General features: G+C 40.5%; 1 protein-coding gene across 3 annotated transcripts in view; it reads left to right on the plus strand.

Moving 5' to 3' along the window:
* The first annotated feature begins 1628 nt into the window (after nt 1–1628).
* Nucleotides 1629–22621, plus strand: part of pip5k1ba (phosphatidylinositol-4-phosphate 5-kinase, type I, beta a) — a 29054-nt gene continuing 8061 nt past the window's right edge. For 2 of the 3 annotated variants that reach the window (XM_028601550.1, XM_028601552.1), the window contains exons 1-12: nt 1629–1718; nt 9253–9477; nt 11220–11350; nt 12198–12315; nt 12433–12585; nt 13712–14008; nt 16504–16688; nt 19793–19873; nt 20198–20246; nt 20435–20519; nt 20604–20744; nt 20855–20939. In XM_028601550.1, coding sequence (XP_028457351.1) covers nt 9415–9477; nt 11220–11350; nt 12198–12315; nt 12433–12585; nt 13712–14008; nt 16504–16688; nt 19793–19873; nt 20198–20246; nt 20435–20519; nt 20604–20744; nt 20855–20939 — 1388 coding nt within the window. In that variant the 5' untranslated portion in view covers nt 1629–1718; nt 9253–9414. Of the gene's footprint in view, nt 1719–5548; nt 5791–9252; nt 9478–11219; nt 11351–12197; nt 12316–12432; nt 12586–13711; nt 14009–16503; nt 16689–19792; nt 19874–20197; nt 20247–20434; nt 20520–20603; nt 20745–20854; nt 20940–22621 lie in introns of those variants that run through there. The other variant, XM_028601551.1, reaches the window with a different exon arrangement.

Genomic DNA, 22621 nt, shown 5'->3' on the forward strand with positions numbered 1-22621 from the left:
CCATTGATGCCCAGCATGTCCATATATACCCTGGAATTATGGAGTAAACAAGATTTTGAGGATTATATTGCTAAATTGCCTTTGCCCATTCTATTGCTAAAGTGCCTCACTTTACAGCGCCCCCAGATGGCCAAATTTGATTCGCCATTGAAATGGAAACCTGATTCACATGACACAGATCTTCAGTGTCCAATTGATGCCCAGCATGACCATATCTATCCTGGAATTATGGAGAAGACCCATCTCCAGAGAAATCAAGGTATGGACCATTATATTGCTAAAGTGCTTTTGACCATTCTATTGCTAAAGTCCCTCAATTTACAGTGCCCCCAAAAGGCCAAATATGGCTCGCCGTTGACATGGAAATCTGATTCACATAATACAGGTCTTCATTGTCCCAATGATGCCCAGCATGTCCATATATACCCTGGAATTATGGAGAAAACAAGATTCCGACCATTCTATTGCTAAAGTGCCTTTGACCTTTCTATTGCTAAAGTGCCTCACTTTGTAGTTCCCTCACAAGGCCAACTATGGCTCCCCGTTGACCTTGAAACCTGATTCACATAATACAGGTCGTCAGCGACCCACTGATTCCCAGCATGTCCATATCTACCCTGGAACTTTGCAGAAATCAAGATTTTGACCATTCTTTTGCTAAAGTGCCTTTCTATTGCTAAAGTGTCTGACTTTGCACTGCCCCCACAAGGCCAACTATGGCTCCCCGTTGAATTTGAAACCTGATTCACATAATACAGGTCCTCAGCGACCCACTGATGCCCAGCATTTCCATATCTACCCTGGAATGATGGAGAAATCAAGATTCTGACAGATTTTTTGCAAAGTGCCTTTGACCTTTCTATTGCTAAAGTGCCTGACTTTGCACTGCCCCCAAAAGGCCATCTATGGCTCCCCATTGAATTTGAAACCTGATTCACATAATACAGGTCCTCAGTGACCCATTGCTTCACAGCATGTCTATATCTACCCTGGAATTATGGAGAAAACCCAGCTCCAGAGAAATCAAGGTTTTGACCATTCTATTGCTAAAGTGCCTTTGCCCATTCTATTGCCAAATATGGCACCCTGTTAAATGTCAAATTAAAGTTATATTTCAACCCTTTTTCTGTCTGCTAATTAAAGCCATATTGTACGTCTTTTTTAGGCTGCTCTAAAAACCAAACCTCCTGTTTAGCCAGACTCTTTTCACCTCAGGGTGATAGTATACACATCCCATAATGTCACTGGGTAATATCGGACTATTCTGATATAGGATTTAAAAAATAAAGAATTTTTCTGGCTTCTAATTGAAGCCATATTGTAACTCCTTTTCAGGCTGATCTAAAATCATTTAAAGACATAAACACAAAACATCACAATTCAATAAGTATAACTGTATAACAAGTTAAAAAGTAACATGGGAGTAGAAAATGTAATATAGACTCTGGTCTTAACATTTTTCTCCTACAGACTTCTTTATGCAACACTAGAAACTACGACAAGTCTGACTCATGAGGCGTCTGGGAAATACAACAGGTAGAGAGAGAGCGAGAGAGAGAGGGAGGAAGTGGTGAGGATGCTTTACAGTCCCTGCAGCAGCACTGTGCTTCTCATCTCGCCACAGTCAGTCAGCCACAGAGTTGCGATCAGACAACATCGGCGTGTTATTCCACTGACCTGCATGCACCACTGTCACCACTCCACCATGGCCTGTTAAGGTAAGAAGGCACAGAAAGTTCCTTTCTGCTTTCTGTGCTTGTCTCTCATTGCTATCAACAAAGTTTTTCTTCCTCTCAACATATGAAGTGAGGATAGAGCCACTTGTTTAACTTTTATTTACGTTTACCGCACTTTCACACCGTTTGTACCTGTTTAAGTCCTGTTGTGGATAATAATAATAATCATGATTGTGTAGTGTCACGCAGCCGGTACAGGCTGTCTGTGTGTCGTTCAGGAGGAAGATGAACTGATGATAGTATCACAAGAGGAAATCAGCTGCACTTCCCTTCACTCAGACAGAAAGTAAAATGTCGGCTGGAAGGGGTTGTTTACATGTATGCAAAAGAGCTGCAGTGTGCACATCGTGTCACCGAGGCAGGTTTAAATATTCACCTGAGTCTAACAAGTTCCGTATACACTTTACTGCCCGTACACCAAGCTCAAACTAATGCAGTCAAACACAACAGAACTGAAATGAACGCTCCTCCATGAAGGTTCTAATGCTCGCTTTATGTTGAAACTGTTTTCGAAAAGGTTTTGATTCCACTTTGTGGCTATTTTTGGATTTGTTCAAGCTGACAGAGTTGAACACGGACACTGATGGATGCAAACTGAATTTCTATTAACTATGTATAATGTTTAAAAATTAAGAGTGGGTAGGACCAGAGAAGTTCTCAACTTCTTCCTGCTCCTTTTGAACATGAACAATATTATTTAAGTTGCTTATGTTGCTGAGGATCCTGTCTGTTTTCCTTTTCTTTTTTTGCTTATAGATTTTACCAGGCAGTATGTGGTGCTGTTAAATTGTGTTGCATTACACTGAATGCATCTCTAATATTTAGTCTATCCTCACTGATTGATCACTATGATATAAAGTGTATGTTAAAATTAAAGACTGGTCTCCATTGAGGTTGGATTGTACTATATTAAGTTCCATAGACTGTACAATTATTTGCATGATGTTACCAGCACTGTTATTTGTATTGGTATGGAAATTCCATTGAACTTATTTTTCAGTCAGTATTTAATAACAGAAATGACATGTCACATTTTAGCCACCATGGAAACTTTTTTAGCCACGCCAGTGGGATGTCTCTGGGGCTATCCCAAAGTCGGTCTGTTGGTTGGTCCACCACTTTGGTCCCGACTGAAATATCTCAACAATTATTTGATGGATTGCCATGGTATTTTGTACAAACATTTGTAGTCCCCAGAGGATGAATCCTAATGACTTTGGCGATCCGCTGACTTTTCCTGTAGCACCCCCATGAGGTTGACATTTTTGCCTTTTTCACTTATCCTCTTATTTATGTTTAATAAAACCTGGATACAGCGTTCGAGGATGAGCCCGGTTCATACCTATGAGAGTGGCGCATGAAGCTAAAAGATAGTTCAACTTCCCCATATAAAGTGACCCGGATGATTGGCGCTGCTTTCGCACTGTAAGGCCCATAGAGCAGGCGCGCTAGAGACCTCTGCCAGCCGAGCCGGCTACTTCCAGTTTAGCGCTCCGCTAACTTGAATAAGGATTAAATTATTTAATCATGCAGCTCTTCCAGACTTTCCAAATGTTATTGGACCAAATAGATCAAATTCTTATATTAAAACGAGTCATTTCAGGCTTGTGACAACAAAACTGTAAACTGAAAAAATGTATCAACAGATTTACAGATGCCTCTTTCACCATGTAGGTGTATGGGATAAAGTCTTTTTGGGTCCCATGGCATCACATGACAGACACGGAAGTTGTAATTTCACTGTTTGGCCGCTATGTCAAATGGGCTTCAAAGCCCAGCACACTTCCTGGGGGGCCTGCTTAGCCTATGAAATATCTCAAAATCTGCTAAATGGATTGGCATTTGAGAATGAGGTTGACATTTTTGGTTTTGGATAAAATATCTTGGGATCTACTACAGATATTTATCTTCCCCTCAGGAAGAATGGTAATTTCTTTGACTTTTCATCAAGTCAAAACTTCACTTAGTCCAACACTTTGGTTCATGACAGAATACCTGTAAAACAAATGGCATTCCCATCAGCATCAACTGAACTGTGTACTGTGTGTGCTAATGCTAGCGTGCTAAACTAAGATTGTGAACATGGTAAACATTATACCTGCTAAACATCAGCATGTTAGCATAGCCATTATAGAAAAAAGAAACATAATTTGGACAATTTCTTCTTGTTTTGCATTCACGGTCAAATTGTTGTCTTGTATTTTATTTATTATTATATACAGCAATCTTATTAGTGTTTGTAATTGTTTTGAATGGAAAGCCATACATCTAATCTTTGACTATGCAGAAGGAAAACTAATGCACCTAAGAATGCTTGAGCTAACATATTTTTAGCCACGTTGTGCTGTTACGTCACTCTGTGTGATTTCAATACAGAGGAAACCTGAAATGAACTGTCAAAGACTCTATACGTACATATAATTAACCCCATTTACTACTCTAACCACTCATCACAAAATCTGTTAATAAAAAGGAATAATCTTTTAAGAGGTTTCTTGATCTCTGCAGCCTCCAGAACAAACAACAAACTGCCAGAGGACTGAGAATCTTTGAGAAACGCATGACCCTTATGAAACATTTTCCTTCTCCCCGAGTCAGACCACAATACCACATCCTTTTTATTTTTATTTTTAGACAGGGTCTTGTCTATACAGATTAAAAAGATTTTTTTTATAGATATTTTTATTATTTATTTTTCCATGACAAAGGTAAAGATACAATAAATGTAATGAACACTATGGGTGTTCGTAGGGGTGTCACGATTCTCCAAATCCTCGATTTGATTACATTTTCGATTCTAATGTCACGGTTCGATTCAATTTATTTATTTATTTTGACTTGACTTTTTCTTTTTTTTTTTTAAAGCACAGGTTGCTAGGCCATTTTTAGACTAGACTTTTATGCAATATAATATCTGGCCTTTGTTCGCAATGTACCACACTACATTGTCAAATTGAAAAGATTTATTAACATAATGTAACAATAACTTCAGTCAATTGGAAACTTAAGCAAAATAACCTGCCATCTAGTTTATCTTTTGTAACTGCAGTCTTCTTCGCAGAAGATGACATTCAAGTTCACTACAAAAACAATAAAACAGCCATGTCCATAGTCTTCTCTGAACAATTAAGTGTCTTAACAAACTATTTCCGAACAGTTGAACATATACCACACAGATAACTACTTTTTATCCCCTGAGAATGATGACTGTATTTTTTCATTCTTTCATGTTCTTCCTAAAGACGGATATGTTGTTTAGAGCTGCTTTTTGAGAAACATTAGCATTTTTTGTGGTGCCTGCGGAGATGCCCTGCCATGTTAGTCGTGCTGAATATGGTACACCCGCAGAGCTTGCAAACTGTGGCTTTTCTGTCGATAACGCGAACGTTGTCAACGTAACGTGTGAATGCAGCATGGTGGCCCAATGGTTAGCACTGTGGCCTCACAGCAAGAAGGTTCTGGGTCGTTCCAGGGACTTTCTGTGTGGAGTTTGCATGTTCTCCCCATGTTTGCGTGGGTGCTCCGGTTTCCCCCACCATCAAAAACATGTAGGGTTCTCCAGTCAGTGCCCTTGATCAAAGCACTGGCTCAGATCTGGAGTTGGTCCCCGGGCACTGTGATTGGCTGCCCACTGCTCCCTTGAGGGATGGGTTAAATGGGTTAAATGCAGAGAATGAATTTCGCTACATGTATGTGACAATAAAGTACCCTTACCGGGGATTTCCACTGGATGCGTAACTGCTGCGGACCGGCTCCGCTGCGTGTCTGCTGCGTGCTCCGCCGTCCGTCAGTACCCACCGGGTCCGGATTTGTTGCGGAACGGCTGCGGCCATGACTGACAGCTGTAGTGAATTCAGGTAGAATAGAACCACAAAACCAACAACCGTTAGTTTCCATTCAGAGGACTAGAGGACTTCAAGGTGTAGTGCAGGGAAATATGATCCGCCAAAAATAGAAGCTCTGCCTATCTGCTGTGGAGGGCTGCAGACTGACGGAACTGGGAGGGAGTAGGGACACAGACGTTCCGCAGTCTGTGTGTAACCCGGTTAAAAAAGTATGTAATAAGTGATGTTTGTAGTATCATTTAAAAAACAGAGCATATAAATAGTGTAATTAAAAGGGTTAAAATTAATTTAAAAATGTATGATACAAATGTTAAAAGCAGTTTAAAATCTATTCTATGTTTGTTGTTTTATGTAAAAGATAATGTATTTCTGAAACCTGTCTAAACCAGCATTTATGGGGTTAATGACGATCGGCCGGAAAGTCAGGTCTTGGTTTTTTTTGGGAGTGAAAAAAAAGAGTGAGCGTGACACAGAGATTTTCTGAGTTAATTTGTGAAGTAGCTAATAGTGCACAAACCAATGTGTAACTTGTATCTTATGATTTTTCGCACAACAACCAGTGAGAAGAGTGACAAGCTGCATATTGCGAAACAGGAGGAATTTCTACACGATGTTCAGAGACCGTTTACTTTTGTGCTAACGCTACTGCTAACGCTAACGATAACGCTTAGCCACCTTGAAATATAGGCTGGAGTCCGTTTATTACAAGTGAACGGCATTTTCTAGTTAACTTTTGACTCCCTCAGTTGAACTGGTTGAGGGGTTTATCTGTTGTTTTCGACCTGAAGACGGGGAAGAGACTCAGACAGAGTTTGGAGCAACCAGGACTTCACTCGTGAGTTTTACTGAAACGTGGAGGAGAAAAGAGAAACCGACGGAGTTCGTGTTGAAATGCTGATCGGATGCTGAGCCTGCTCCTGTGACTGTTGGAGGAAGGACGGACAGAAACATTAACTCAAGGTCTCCTTCATTTTGTTTGCTCGCCGACGAGGGAAACGGCCAGTAAGTTTTGGGCCGCAACGAACACAAGCACCGCATCAGGCCTGCTAGATATTTTTGTTTTATAATAATTTTGGTTGCCGGCTTTAGACTGCATTAAGGTGTGTGTGGGCCCACAAATTATATTGGTTTAAGTGACTTTGAAGTTTGTACATTGAGGTCTGCTGAATTGCAGGTTAATAGTGTTTAAATTGTTGTATGTATTGGGTAAGTATTATCCTTTTGAAATAGAGGGACATTTTGTGTTGAAGGTTTATAAGAAAAAAACAATCATCTTTATTTTATTTTCTTATTTCATTGGAGATAATCATTTCTTTAGTGAGAAAATGGAGATATATTTTTCTAAAACCTTGTGTTGTGTTACTTTATTATTTACCTGGAAAGAGATTATCTTTTATTCTAAGAGAGACATATATGGACACATATGGTTAAAATCTTTATTAAAACTTAAAAAAGTTGAATTCATAGATTGGAAAAAACATTTCATGTGTGTACTAAAAAAAAAGAGGGATCCAAGATAAAATTTAAAACTGAGTTGATCAGGGTTAAAACACATTTGATAAATATCTTAAAAGAACCCAAAAGCCCTGCCCTCATCAATATAAATACTGAGGAGAGCGCTACATGTGGAAATACACACACTGACTTTAATGGAAACCTAATGACTCCGTCGACGTTCCGGAGACGTTCCGCAGACGTTCCGCATCCAGTGGAAATTGTCGGTTACCTTACCTTACCTAACTCACAGGAAATCCAAAATACTTCCACACCAGCGACTTCAGTGAAAGAGGAGAGGGTTCAAGTTCTGTCGATGGGTCTCCTGCATCTGCAGTTGCCATGCTATCTTTTGACTGGCTGTAGCTAAGTTAGAGGAGGTTGACTGACTTGCTTGGCAAGCCGACCGGACGTGACATGGGGGGCATGGCAGCATTGACGATTCCATTTTTTAATTCAAAGTTCGAGATTGTGACTTAATTTCGGAGACTCCCTTAGGTGTTCATTATTTACCCCATGCCCACGTACCCACCCTGACAACCCCAAGCCCCTTCTTTACCCTCTGGTTACTAAACAAAAAAGTGACAGAAAAGAGGCAGCTGTGGCTCAGGTGGTAGAGCAGTCTTCTACCAGTGTGTTTGAGTGACTTTCCACACTCATTTTCAGTTTTGACACCAGCAATGATTGCATAATAGTGCGTGCCACTGTCTTCTTGAGCATATTTGATATATTCCCTTTCTTGGAAATGATGACATAAATATTAATGACATCCGCTTACCTTTTTATGATCCTTTTGAGGGTTTGGTTCCTCTTCCTACACTTTCTACGGTGGCGGTTGACATCACACAGTGCGCCATGGGTGTGGGAGCATGTGTGAATAGTAGTCGCTTCGGATAAAAGTGTCAGCTGAATGAAATGTAGTAATAATAATGTTAAAAATATATGAATATTACCTAAATAGTCCCTATATGGTGACTGATTAAAAGAACACATTTGTGATACGTCCAAAAAAAAAACATAATCTGTGATTGAAAATGCAGTTTAGTTGTTTAGAATGTAAATTTTAAGAGACGGCTGTTTTTTTTTTTTTTTCTATTTTCCCAAATTGTTTAATTATTTCGGACTGAAATTAAAACATTTCAGTTTCAAATACCAACCCACTGCTCCTCTATGGATGCAGTTTCTCAATATGCCTGATTTACAAAAGTAAGTAATTTGGCAGTTACTGTATATTGACCAACTCAGCAGCATTTGAGACACAGATTTGGCCTCTGTAGAGCCTTTGTATTACCAAAGTGCTGATTTAAAAAAATAAAATGCTGCTAATTATACAAGCCATTGTTGAAGCAGTGTTTGTTTTGTAATCCATAAATCCATAATTGGCAGTGAAACTAAACCGTAGTCATTCCTAAATCACTCACAGTCCAGTGTGACAATATGTACCTTTTGAGAGTGCATACTTTCATATATATTTTAATAAAATGTTTTGCCTGATGGAGGTCTAGTACTGAAAAGTGTACGGGAGTTTCTTTTTTTTGTGTAATCATTTATATATTTAAACCTTTATGGAGCTTCCAATACATACAGAATACATACAAAATAAATTCCATGAGTTGTTAACACTGACTAACATTTAATGGATCCTGCTGCAAATGTATGACATGAGTAAATGTTTTCTATGTAATCAACACGTGGATTTCCCAGCAATATTCTTAGCAGTCAATGTGTTTGTTGTTTCCGTCTCCGTAATCACTCCTGCCTTTTTAGGAAGTTGTTGTTGTCACATACTGTACATAAGCAAGAAAGAACTGGGCTGAGCTCCCTTTGCGTACTGTTATAAAACAGGGGAATTTGGCATGTAATGGTTTCCCAATCCTTCTTAATGAGGATCAAAGGTTCTTGTGAGGGATTCGGGAGTTATAAACTCAAAAACAACACTGGTGGTCCCCGAGAATGCAGCAGTGCCCCGGACAGACAGGTCTGCACATTTCAAGGCTCTGTAAGTCATAGTAAGACAGAACTAGACACACAAACTGTGGAAGAGATGGCTGTGAGGCCTGGAATGCTAATCAGTCGTAGACATGCAGATTGTTTTCGCCAGCTGACGTGCTTTGCATTGACATCCATGCAAATGCCACCACACTGTGTAATTCCTCTTCTCTCTACCTCACCCACAGGAGTGCTGCACCTGGAAAATGCCGTTTGAGTAAAGCCCATTCAAGGTAAATCACTGCGACTGGGTCGTTCATCATTGAGGGGAAATTAGGAACTCAGTCAGCCTGACAATTGGAGGAAGGACGGCCGAGCTTCCCTCTGATCAAGTTCCCTCTGTCCAAAAGATGTCAACCGCCACCGCAGAAAGTGTAGGAGGTGGAACCAAACCCTCAAAGGATCATAAAAAGGTAAGCAGATGTCATTAATATTCATAATAGTCATAATTTTCAAGGAAGGGAATATCTCAAATATGCTCAAGAAGACAGTGACACGCACTATTATGCAATCATTGCTGGTGTCCAAAACTGAAAATGAGTGTGTAAAGTCACTCAAACAATGCATTGGACTGGACTCATCTACCTCGTAAAGAGTATGCATAGGAGACTTCCTAATTATTGGGAATGAAACCTCTCAGTATATTTGATACTTGAAGATAAGAAAAACTCATTGGCAAATTGTTTCAGAAATGTTGGGGGTGGGGGGTGGGGACTTTAACTTCCTCATATGTTGCAGTTCATAAATCGAAATCTCAGGGGTCATAAAATCCCATCAAAATAAAAATAAGGATGTAAAATTGCAGTTGAAGTAAAACAGAGCAACACCATACCTGCAGCTTAATGTTGTTAGTTGGCTGTGTTATGTAACAGCTGTTTGGTGATGGAGGGAAGTGGTGGGGTGAATAAGGCGTTTGGGTTGATCAGCTTCCTCTTTTTAGTCACAGAGAGATTTCACTTCTGTTTGTTGGAGTACAATTCCTAAATGAGCTCTTTGAAAAATGCCATGTTTTATTTTACTTGAGACATTTATTTGGTCTAAATGTCTCCATAGCATACTGAAAAACTTTTCTATCTTGGTTATCAGTAGCTTGTTTTAGACTTTCTACCATCAAACCATTTTGTTTAAAAGGGTTGATTTTAATATTAATAAATGAACTTTTTAATTATCGCAAATGTTTTTAGTTTGGTTCTTCTGGGGAACTTTTTTTTTCTGGGGCTTCATGCACCACTGAACAACCCTCATAGGAATGAATCCAGGTCTTAGCCTATTATACATCCATGAGGATAAGTAAAAAAAAAATTGAAAAAATGTCAAACTCATGGTGACGCTACAGGAAAAGTCAGCGGATCGCCAAAGTCATTAGGGTTCATCCTCTGGGGACTACAAATGTTTGTACAAAATGCTATGGCAATCTATTAAATAGTTGGACCAAAGTGGTGGACCCAACCAACAGATCAACTTTGCTCTCCCCAGAGTCATATATGTTTTGTGCTGATGCATTCGTTAGTATGCTAACACGCTAAACTAAGACGGTGAACATGGTAAACATTAACTTTCAGCATGTTAGCATTGTCCCCCTGAGCATGTTGTGTGCTGAGTGAGTTTAGCATTTATCTCAAAATGTCAAAATGTCAGGCGATGTCAGCGGGGGCTGCACAATATGAGGAAAATATGTGATAAAGTTGTGAATATCCGATAACAGTATAACTTGCGATAAACAGATGTTAAAGTGTACTCAGTTCTGCTTTCATTATTCTGCTAAAATACAACCTATTGCTTGTTGGATTAAAAACACCTGGAAGGAAATCATTTCCAACTTTATTTTATTGAACAAATTGAACTTTGAATTGAACATAAAAGGCACCACTAAAAAAAGAAAAATTAAAAACATTTTAATGCAAATAATTCACATTAAATTTTTTTCAGCTAACACAAAAAATTGTGTGTCTTTTCGCCATATGTTGCACCCTTTCCAGACTTGTATGTCTGTAAAATATTTGGGGGAAGACGTGGTAAAGAGCCGCAGGTCTGATTGGAAACCTGGGCCACTGCGGTAAGGACTGAGTCTACAAGGTGAGCTACCAGGGCGCCCCGATTTCTTTTTTTTTTTTTAAACAAATGTGTTCTCTTCTTCCCTGTTGTGGTTTGTTAGCCCACGGCGGCCGCCCTGAAAGGAGCCATCCAGCTGGGCATCGGTTACGCTGTGGGAAACCTCAGCTCGAAACCAGACAGAGATGTTCTCATGCAGGACTTCTCTGTGGTGGAGAGCGTTTTCCTGCCCAGGTATTCTCTCATCTCTAAACACATTTTTATTGTCGACATATAGCTAACGCACATAATCAAAGTCATGTTCCGATTAATAAACATAAAGGATCAGTTCAGCCAAATTACAAAACGGTGTAAGCCTACTATTTTTTCCACCTCTCTCTGCTGGTATCCAGACATGCAGATAGTTTGGTTTTTATCTAGTGAAGTTTTTTTGAAACGTGTGTCTCTGTGTCCACCCCAATGAAAAGTAGGGGAACGTTACTGTGTTTGTAGTGCTGAAAGAATTGAAACTTGGTGTGAAGCAATAGCTCTATCTTTAAACTGATTTTCGACACTTTTCAAGCCCCTCATTTTGACATGTACAAAAGGGAATGGACAAACAACTACTCTTGACCTTAAAGGTCCCATGGCATGACAATTTCACTTTGAGGTTTTTTAACATTACTGAGTGCCCCTAGACTGCCTATGGGTTAGGGTTAGGACCCCAGTGGCTAGAAATGGTGATAGGTGTAAACCGAGCCCTGGGTATCCTGCTCTGCCTTTGAGAAAATGAAAGCTCAGATGGGCCAAACTGGAATCTTCCCCATATGTAGTCATAAGTACGGGTGTTACTATTAACATTAACAATGGCTCTGAGTCAGTCTTTTTCCCGTCTCGATGTTTCGACAAAATCAATCAATTTCATTATCAATCAAATGTTTGATATTATCATAAGTTTTAAGTCTTGGTAGTAAAATCGTATAACTTTTCCTATTGTGACATGTGAAAAAGGCCCGCATTTTGCAAAGAGTTACTGGTTTTTGTTACTGCACATTGATCATTTTCTCATCCTAACTTAAATACATTCTTCTGTTTTGTCTAGTGAGGGCAGCAACCTGACTCCAGCACATCACTACCCAGATTTCCGTCTGAAAACGTACGCACCGCTGGCCTTTCGCTACTTCAGAGAGCTGTTTGGCATCAAGCCAGACGACTATCTGGTCAGTGTGGGAATTCACATCATCATTCTGAGTGATTCAACACGATGTGGCGGAAATTCAGCTTGATTCGATTGCAACACTTTCTCTTGGTAACTGTTGCGTCGCTCTGACTTTCAGTACTCCATCTGTAATGAGCCTCTGATCGAGTTGTGCAACCCCGGTGCCAGCAGTTCCTGGTTCTACCTCACCAGCGACGATGAGTTCATCATTAAGACGGTGCAGCATAAAGAGGCTGAGTTCCTGCAGAAGCTGCTTCCTGGTTACTACATGGTGAGCTCCTGTGTCAAAAACCGAACTCTCACTATGTTTACACACCAGCACACATTAGTAGCAAAGTGTGAAAAGTGACATTTTGGACATAATGTGGCCCTGTGGGATTGGAGCATTGGCTGCTTGATGGGTTTGCCACTTGCAGTTATCAATTTCTCTTCAATGACCACTTACAAGCAAAGAAAACACACACCCTCCTACAACTGCGATGGCTGCACCTGATTGGACAAAATGCTTCATGTGGGGCTGTCTGCTTCCAGATTTCAAAACAGATCAACGTGGCAGCTCGACTGCAAAATTTCTCATATTTTACAAAAATAGTTCACCAAAAGGAGTTTTTGAAAGCATTTTATGTGAGAAATAAGCTACGTAGTAGCTGAATCTGTCCTAATTTGTAATGTAGATCGAGAACGGTCAGTTTAGAAGCTAGATGAATGGGAAGCGTGTTAATGCGATGACAGTGGACACGCACCATCAGTGTAACTCATCAAAAACACTGCGTGCAAGGTCTAACAAACGTATTGAATGCAGTTCCTTCCTCATAAAACATTTTTTAATATTTTAAATGCTGCATTGTTTACATGTGTTTGCTAGCTTGCCGTCCTCTTCTTCATACCATTTGTCACTTACTACACACGTTACTACATTCCTTTGTGCCTTGTCGATCAGCGGAACAGCGAAAGGACAGATCCAATGATTTCTCAAATCATTGATTTGACAGATCCAATGATTTCTCAATGAGGGAGAAAGAGTAGATGTGCTTCCAGCCTCTTTTCAGATTTTTTTTTTATGTGGGAAACTCATTTTAAATAAAAATATGAATCATAACAGAGTCATTTTTACATATTTTAAAATGTGTCTTGGGTTAGACTTTAAGTTGTGGTTTCCGTTTTGTCTACTTCTAATCAGGCCTTAGATTTTTTTCTCTGAAGTCGATTTGATGGGCTTCACATCTCAACACCATAGTAAAAACCCAGTGAAGTATATTCAAGAATTGAAGTTTCTCTTATTACGTTGCTCTGACAGTTGGACTTGGTAACAAGCCAAACAATGGCATCAGTGATGTCTCTACGCTTCCATTTAACATATCCTGAACAAAAAACCTGCTTTGTCTCTGTTACTGTAGAACCTGAATCAGAACCCGAGGACGTTGCTGCCCAAGTTCTACGGCCTTTACTGCATCCAGTGCGGCGGCATCACTGTCCGCGTGGTGGTGATGAACAACGTGCTGCCGCGCGCCATCAAGATGCACTACAAGTACGACCTGAAGGGTTCCTCGTACAAACGCCGCGCCTCACGCAAAGAGCGTCTCAAGTCCTCGCCCACGTTCAAAGACCTGGACTTCCAGGAGATGCACGAGGGCCTGCACTTCGACCCCGAGACCTACAGTGCTCTGATGAAGACCCTGCAGAGGGACTGTCGGGTGTGTTCACATCAATATCTTATATTTATTAACGGTGATGTTGGTTATCTGGATAATAGAATGGCTGTTTTGTTCTAAAAAGCATCATATTTCAAATGACATCGGTATTTAAAAATGCATGCAGGATTACGGCCATTGTGTCTGCTAGACATTTCCACTTATCTTTCTGTAAACCTTATTCATTTTACAACATTTTGCATAAATCAATATCACATGTGACTTAAAGGTGCAATATGTAATACTGACAGCTAGTGTTTAAAATAGTTACTGCAGTACAAATTCAAAATATTGGAGGGAGTTGTCTCCCCGGCCCCATCCTCCCCAGACTCAAAGTTCACGGAGGTTGCCAGACTGAGACCGCAGCATCCACAACAATGTTGCTAGACGCTTGTCTCACATAGCCAGACATGACTTCACAGCACAGTGGAGTAGTAACATTAGATGCTGGCTATATTTACATTGACACTATATTGGAGCTCTGTACCCAACTGACAGACACACTTTTTCGGCTTAGAATTATGGTAGGAAATGCTAAAAACAACCTTGCCGTCCTCTCCAACCGACTCAACACACGGTAACAATCACTAAACACACTGCAAACTCATGGTCCTTACTTCCGGATTTACACTGGAGCTGGTATTAGTCTTCATAGCTGGGTGATAGATTCAGTTTTTTTAAACCCCAGCTTTGGGTTTTTAAAATCAGTTTTCATGGTTCTAAGTGTTGGTAAGAAGGAATTTCAACCTCAAACTGGAGCTCAAGTGTCCTAAAAATCATAAGGATTTATCCCTGGGGACCATTTCTGCATCTCTTAACTCTTAAATTGCCTCCTCGAGTCCTCCACTTGCCTCCGTTCCTCGAGTCTTAGTCCCTCCCACCGAGGAGGCATGGGAGCGACACAAGGAAATCATGGGAGGAGAGAAGCAACGAGCAAATGTGTTTTAGAGGCACGAGACATCCTTTCCTGTGAAGCGTCACGTGAATTTGCAGCTGTATGGGCGGAGTTAGCAACTCTTTCAGCTGCATGGCTTCTGGGAAGGCTGCTGTCGTGTATCCTTGCCTATAGCTCCTCGGTGATCCCTCCCCGATGCTCGCTCCTCGGGGCAGGAATAGGAGCTTTGAGACGGCCTTCGCCGAGGAGGGACAGAACAACATCCGATTCAGCCGAGGACGGAGGAGTTGAGGAGCTATCAAATAAGGGTTATGAGATGCAGCCCATGAATATCTGCTGCTACTGAGTTTAGAGACAGTATCAAGGTATTTGATTTATAAATTAAGTAGTAGCATGCAATTAGGTTTAAATTTATATTGTTATGTTATTTTGAATAGGACTAGATCTGCAACTGATTATTATTTTCATTATCAAATAATATCAAAATTTCAAAAAATGGCAATAATTGTGAAATGTAGTCACGTTCCCTAAGCTCAAGGGGATGTTTTCAAATGTCTATTGACAAACAGTCCAGAACCCAAATATATTAAATTTACAATGATATAAAAGGAGCACTTATAGTTTTATCGTTTCAGCACTAAAACCGCTCACAGTGGGTTTAAAATCTTTCTTTCGACAGGCTGAACTGAATTCAGCCAGTGATCACGGGCACCCCCCCCCCACCCACCCACCCCCTTAGATAACATTATACAACCATAACAGCCAACTTCCATGTGCAACACTCTCTTCGCTCAGTCTAAGGCTGTTATGGCGGCCTCATTAGCGCCTGCCTGTTATTTCGTTAGTGTGAAACAACAATGGTCACTTGACGGAGGATTACGGCAAAGCACCTGACTCTTGTGATCGGGCTGAGCAGCTGGACTCTGGCCCGTCTGGGTGTAACGCGCTCTTATTGGGCCTCTTTGCACGACCTCAGTGAGTGTATTAGGTAACACAGACGAAAGTAATGGCCTCTTTGTTTACAGGAGTTACTTCATGACATCAGAGTTTTGCTCAGGGAGGGCTTATGTTGTACTGTACCAACTTATTCTTTTGGTTTGCAGATCCAGGTTTAGCCCCTTTAACTGGGACCTGCTTGGGTGTTGGAGAGCTTAATTTACAGTTTGTTTAAGCAAGGTTTACTGTGGGCGGTTAGAAAAAAAAAGTTCCATTTATGTGTTATTTTACCATTCAAAGTCTTGTTTTAATACATTACCAGTTACTCATTATTAAATAGATAATATCTCTGAGTTAAAGAGTTGCACAAAAGCCTAGAATGTGACATAATATCCCAAAAATATTGACAGTTTAAGACCATTTACTGCCCTAGAAGTTGTCTTTTGTATCGCCCTGCAGTACAGGGAGATTAGAAGTCATGCTTGATAAGCAGTGTCCCACATCTCCAGACCTGAAAGCCAGGTGTAATCCATTCCACATACTAAAATCTAACCATGAACATAATGTAGTATTTTCTGTTGTCTTAATGTGTGTAACTAACTTCTTTTTTTTTATCTTTGAGTTTAATAGCTGGAGTTGCTTATGTTCAGTTTCCGTCTGTCGTCAGGTCCTGGAGAGCTTTAAGATCATGGACTACAGTCTGCTGCTGGGGATTCACATTTCCGACCGGAAGCCGCTGAGCAGAGAAAGCCGGTGTGACAGCAGGCGGGGACAGAAAGTCCTCTACTCCACCGCCCTCGAGTCCATCCAGGGGAACGCAAAGGCCCCCGAACCGGTGGCTGATGATGACACGTGAGACTTTTTTGCAATTCTCTTCTTTTATGAACACTAGGGATCGACCGATACTGGTTTTTCAGGACCGATACCAATTATTAGTAGTTAAAGCGCCCATATTATACTCATTTTCAGGTTCATAATTGTATTTTAAGGTTGTACCAGAATAGGTTTACATGGTTTAATTTTCAAAAAAAAACATTTCTGTTGTACTGCACAGCTCTCTCACTGCTGCAGATACTCTTTTCACCTGGTCTCTGTTTTAGTTACAGAGTGAGACCTCTTTTCTTCTTCATCTTCTGTACTGTCTTTGATTGCACTTCATATGCGCAGTAGCTCAGATGTAGATCATGTCAGCTAGCTAGCTCCATAGAAGTAAAAGGCTGTTTCTTCAACTTCGGTCAGTTACAAGGCAGTATTAGCTGGGAGACTTCTAAATGAGGGCGCATATGTAAGTAGTTCTTTTGTAGATTATGGTGAACTTGTGTGTGTTGTAGCAGTGCTTTGCTATTGAGAACGAGGTAGCATGCTAGCGTTAGCATTCACGTTAGCATGCTAACACTACGAGCTAACGGTTGCGGTTAGCCAGCTCTTTTCCGATTCCGGGCCGATTTTGAACAGCTCACCCAGAGACTGAAGGCAGGACACATTCAGAAACCGTATCACTCAGAACAGCATGGATGGATTTTTTTCAAAGTTTGTATGCGCGTGGAAGCACCAGAGACACAAAAGAACACTCCAAATCCCAGAAAAAGTGTTTTTTTTTTCATAATATGGGCACTTTAATGAAACCGATAACCAATTATTTGGAACCGATATGCATTTACAGTGAAAATGAAAATCTTTTAGTCAAAATTAAGATTTTGGAACGTTACAAAACCCAACAACAAAACTTTGTTTAAATGCTGTAAGCAATAATTCAATAAATTAGAAGCTTTCAACATAATACACAGCAAAATATAGTCAGACAGTGTTGGGGGGTGGGACATTAAGTCAGACTCAGTGGAGAGTGAAACCGAAGCAGAGGGACAGACACAGAGCTGGCCAAAGTAGCGCACTTTTTTTTCTTTTCTTTTTTTTTTAAGATTATTGTTTGGGCAGGACAGCTGAAGACATGAAAGGGGAGAGAGAGGGGCAATGACCAAGGGGGTAAGCCAGCCTCCACAAAGCGTACCTCCAATGGAGCCATTTTGATGCTAATAAGCCATCACCTGCCGTTAGCATTCCATTGACTCCCATTCATTTTGGCTCCACTTTGACAGCAAATAACTTTACAGCTGAAGCGTTTAAAGACTATTTGTCCATTGTTTATTTCTAAAGAAACACGACAATGTATAAAAGGCTCCATTACCTTGTATCTCACGTTATGGCTCTGTAGCAGACGTTTTTGTAAAAATAGGCTAACGATTGTGTCATAACCACGCGACTTAAGGTGCTGACACACTAAGGAGATTATCGGCCGTTGGACAGCCTGGCGAGGTCAGTGACTTGAGTCTGTTCGGTGTGTCCCGTGCCGTCGTCAGTCTGAGAAGCTGTCGGCCTTCATTTTGGCCGACCTGACAGTTGGGACTCACCCAGAAATGGCGAGCGGAATGAGGTGTATGGGGTCTCTCAAAATCTGACGAAAATCTTTTAAACTGAGCTGAAATGAAGACACACGGCCTATTTCTCGATTAAAAAGTTTTCAGAAACATGTTTCAGTGAACTATTTTAGTACAATATGAGATCGTATTCTGAACGGCCGCCATGACAGTCTGGCTTTGAATTTCCGGAGAAAACAAATCCATGTGACACGTTCGTCCAATCAGCTGCCAGTTTTCATTTCTTGGGCAACAATACAGAGTAGCGCCGCCTGCTGCTATGGAGATGTATTACGTTTCTCAAGTCGTGTCGCCTCAGTATGTTCCGAGGCAGTTTTTTGGACCTCGGGGACGCGACTGATCATTTCCACTGGCTTTTCTGCCGAGGGTCGGCCGTCTGGTTGGTGTGTAAGCAGCTTTACTGTCGCACAAAAGATAAATTACCGTACAGTACAGGAGAAGCACGCAGGCAGTTTCGACTTACATTAGCTGTTTAAGTTGAATTACTAAGGTTAACTAGCATTTTAGTTAGCAATAATTAGCCTGTGTCCGTGTTATCTCCTTACATATACCTACGCTCTCCGTCTCTGCAAGATTGGGAATGATTGAGATTTCTCTTGGCACAGCTACCAGAAGACTTACAACTTTCAGACAGTGCTCACGTCACATTTACGTCAGCAAGCTCAGTTTAAGGCTGTGCAGGAACGCTCAGCGCTCACTGGAAAACTGCTTCTAATAGACTTCACTGGTCTCCGTGGGAAACAACGGGGTCACATTATCCATTTATTTTACTGTCTATGGGAATGACATGCAGCAAAGGGCCGCAAGTCAGAGTCGAACCCGGAGCCACTGCATCAAGGAGTAAACCTCTATATATGGGTGCACGCTCTACCAACTGAGCTATCCGGGCGCGCAAGTAGCACACTTTTTTATAAATTAACTTTATAGGTTATCGGGCAAATAAAACTGCCAAAAAAACGGCCCGATAGTCGGCAAGGGCCCATTATTGGTCCATCCCTGATAAACACTATTTATTTGCTTTTTTGGCTTTGGAGGGCATGTAATATGGGAAAATACAGATTGAAACATGACATTTCACAGCTTGGTTTTATTTTGGAGTTCCTTTGCAGCTACCTGAGAGTAGGGCATTACAGTACGTAATGCGAAGACTGTTATCTTTTGGTAGCTTGGAGGGATGGCTTTAAGATGCTATCTTAGGTTTGTATGAGATCTGTCTGTGTTTCTCTCATCTCTCTGTTCAGCTCTTTTCTCTTTTTAGTTTCAAAGACTCTTCTTTTGCTTTTCCTTCTGTACTCTTACACAAACTGCTTTCCCATGAGCAAAAACTTGCTGTTGTGAAACTTTGCACAATCGCATGATCCGGTCCAACTGACACATATTTGATTATGGTGATGATTTTCCGGATGGTGGCACCATAGCAACAATATGAAACTTTTAAAAGTCAGCTATACTGTTTGCTACACATTTAACTATTTCACCAAACATGTTGAGGTCCGTTACTCTTTTCTTTCTTTTTTTCAGATTGGGTGGAATTCCTGCCAAACATAAAGACGAGAACCTTCTCATCTTTTTAGGAATCATCGACATCCTTCAGTCCTACAGGTGAGCGCACAGTAACACACACACACACACACACACACACACACACACACACACACACACACACACACACAGACAGTAGTTTTAAAATTAATTACTGTAAAAAACTAATTTTTTATATTTCCTTTTGTGTTTGCCTGTCATATTACATCCCAAACATTTTCAATCAGCGCCTTAACATTTACCTTTTACCATTTCACGATCACTTAAATGTTGTCACTCCAGACTCCATGGACATAATATGTCAGTAGAGTCTGGAGTGTGCCACCAGGCTCCATAGACACACAGTTTCTATACAATTCAAGCATTTTTAATTCTTGATTGCAGATTCATCAAGAAGGTGGAACACTCCTGGAAAGCTCTTGTACATGATGGGGTAAGTAACTCCCCATCCTCCTTACCTGCAGTTTTTTTTTGTATGTCTACATGCATACGTATCTGCACAAGTGTGTGTGTGTTTGTGTTTGTTTGTTTGTTTGTTTGTTTGTTTGTTCGTGCGTGTTTGTGCGTGCGTGCATGCATGCGTGTGTATATTTATATCTGATGGTATCCTTTGCTTCCCAGGACACGGTGTCGGTGCACAGGCCCAGTTTTTACGCGGACAGATTTCTGAAATTCATGGGCTCAACCGTATTTAAAAAGATTCACCGTAAGTTGCTGAGCTAACATAACTCCTGTACTCTGAGATTAGCGAGCATCTCTTTTAAAACCACTCTTTCTGCGTGTCTCTCAGCTTTAAGAGGAGCATCCTCAAAGAGGAAGAGGGGTTCCCTCTACGCAGGGAAGTCAGCCTCTCAGGAGTTTCTGTCCCCGCAGAAGGAGGAGAGGAAGGAGGAGAAGAAGGCTCAAAGCATGGACAACCTGGATGGAACCAGTGAGCTTTAGGATAGCATCGAACATGATATTTAAGCAAACATTATTTTGCAATGTTTTTGGGGGAGGCTTTGCTTGATTCACTGATTGATGATTTGCTTGTTACAACAGTGTACAGTTCCTCCAGGCAACCGGACCTTCTTCCGAGAGTTTCTTTCAAGTCCACTGGAGATTCTGAAGAGTACCTTGAAAACAGGTACTTTACACATACAGCTGTCAGATCTCAGCTAAGTCAGCTTTTCAGGAATTTAGAGAAGTTAAGATTGTTCGTTCACTTCACGTTCACAAAAAGCACGATGCAAGGTATTGAACTGAACAGAACAGAAAAGGATAAGATAATCCTTTTCTATTTGTATATTTGACAGTGATAAAGGAGTTTTCATTTATTCTTGAAAAAAGGGCCCAAGAGGTCAGAATACATGTATTAGGAGTACAGCTGTAACAATTCCAAATTTTGCTGTTCAATTAATTGTCCCAGACATAATTACATTTGCCAATATAATTTTCTCTTTCAGTCAAATTTTAAAATATGTATTACTTTTTAAAACAAATTAAAGCTTTGAATGAATTCCAGGATTTTTTTTTCATATCACACATCAGTGTTTCCTTTAGGATTTTTTTTTTTTAAATTCCCCCCCAGCCCCATCGCCAAATGTTTTACGTATGAAACGGAACTGACACTTGCAACTGCAACACAAACAAATATATTTATTCACTTTTATTCACACACAATGAGGCATACTTTCAGTTGTGATTGAACTGTATTTTTTGAGGAACTATAGGGCACTTAACATCTACAACAGGTCTACAAAATTAATTTTACAAGAAATTCTTCATACGGAAACCAAACCCAAAGTATAGAATGAAACCATTCATAATAAAACAAATTGCATCTTTGCCTCAGTGGCAAAGTTGGCAGCCTTGCTGTACGCATTTAATTTTTCTTGGCTTTTGGAAAAATAACTCTAAGGCTCAGTTATAAGGGAATTCAGAAAGAGGTGGCCCATTGATGCGGAGTAGCATACATGCTGCTAGATGGCCTCTCTGCAGCCTGTTCCTTAATTACATTATCTTAATGCAGTGTAACTACTTCAGCATGTAAATAATGCACCTAAAATACAAATGTGAGCAAGGGCGTTCAGCAATCGCTATCGAATCAACAGGCACGTGCAATTTAGCTAGCAGGTGAAGAATACAAACAACGAAAATAACCAGTTAATTTAATTTAAATTTGCAAGAACTATATACTAATACAATAACAGTCTTAAATGAACTGACAACATAAGGTATACGACTTAAAGTTTTCAAGGACGCACACGCAATCTCAACTGGCGGCAGTCTCTTTTCTCTCTCTCTCTACCTTTTCCGTCGAGTGGCGGGTGTGCCTGCTCGCGGTGTGAATTGCGTGTCCGTGCTATTCTCCGACATACACGCTTAACAATCACTGCTGATAGACGGCCTTTTGTACAGCCCTATTTCTGATACTGTGGCAGCAGAAAGTTTGCCGTGGCGGCAAAATCAACATGGAGGAAACACTGCACACAGCCTTTGAAGTAAAGTAAACAACGCCACTATATTATGATAAAACATGTTAACTAACTCTATCCCGTTTTTGCTGTTATGAACGTGTTTAGGGTCAAGTCCCAACAACTAACAATTAGTAATAATAAAAATATATAGTCCGACGATTAATAACTTATAGAATTACAATTTGGCATATCAAACAAAATCAACACATATCAGTCATACGCCTTAAGACCTTAGCTAATGTTCTGTTTCTGTTTTTTTTGTGTCATTTAGAAAAACAATCTTATTCTGAAATTCAGGTTTACTTTTATCCTTGATTCTTAAGTCGAGACTCCATCCATCCATCCATCC

This window comes from Perca flavescens, chromosome 16 (genome assembly GCF_004354835.1).
Source record: "Perca flavescens isolate YP-PL-M2 chromosome 16, PFLA_1.0, whole genome shotgun sequence".
Lineage (NCBI taxonomy): Eukaryota > Metazoa > Chordata > Actinopteri > Perciformes > Percidae > Perca > Perca flavescens.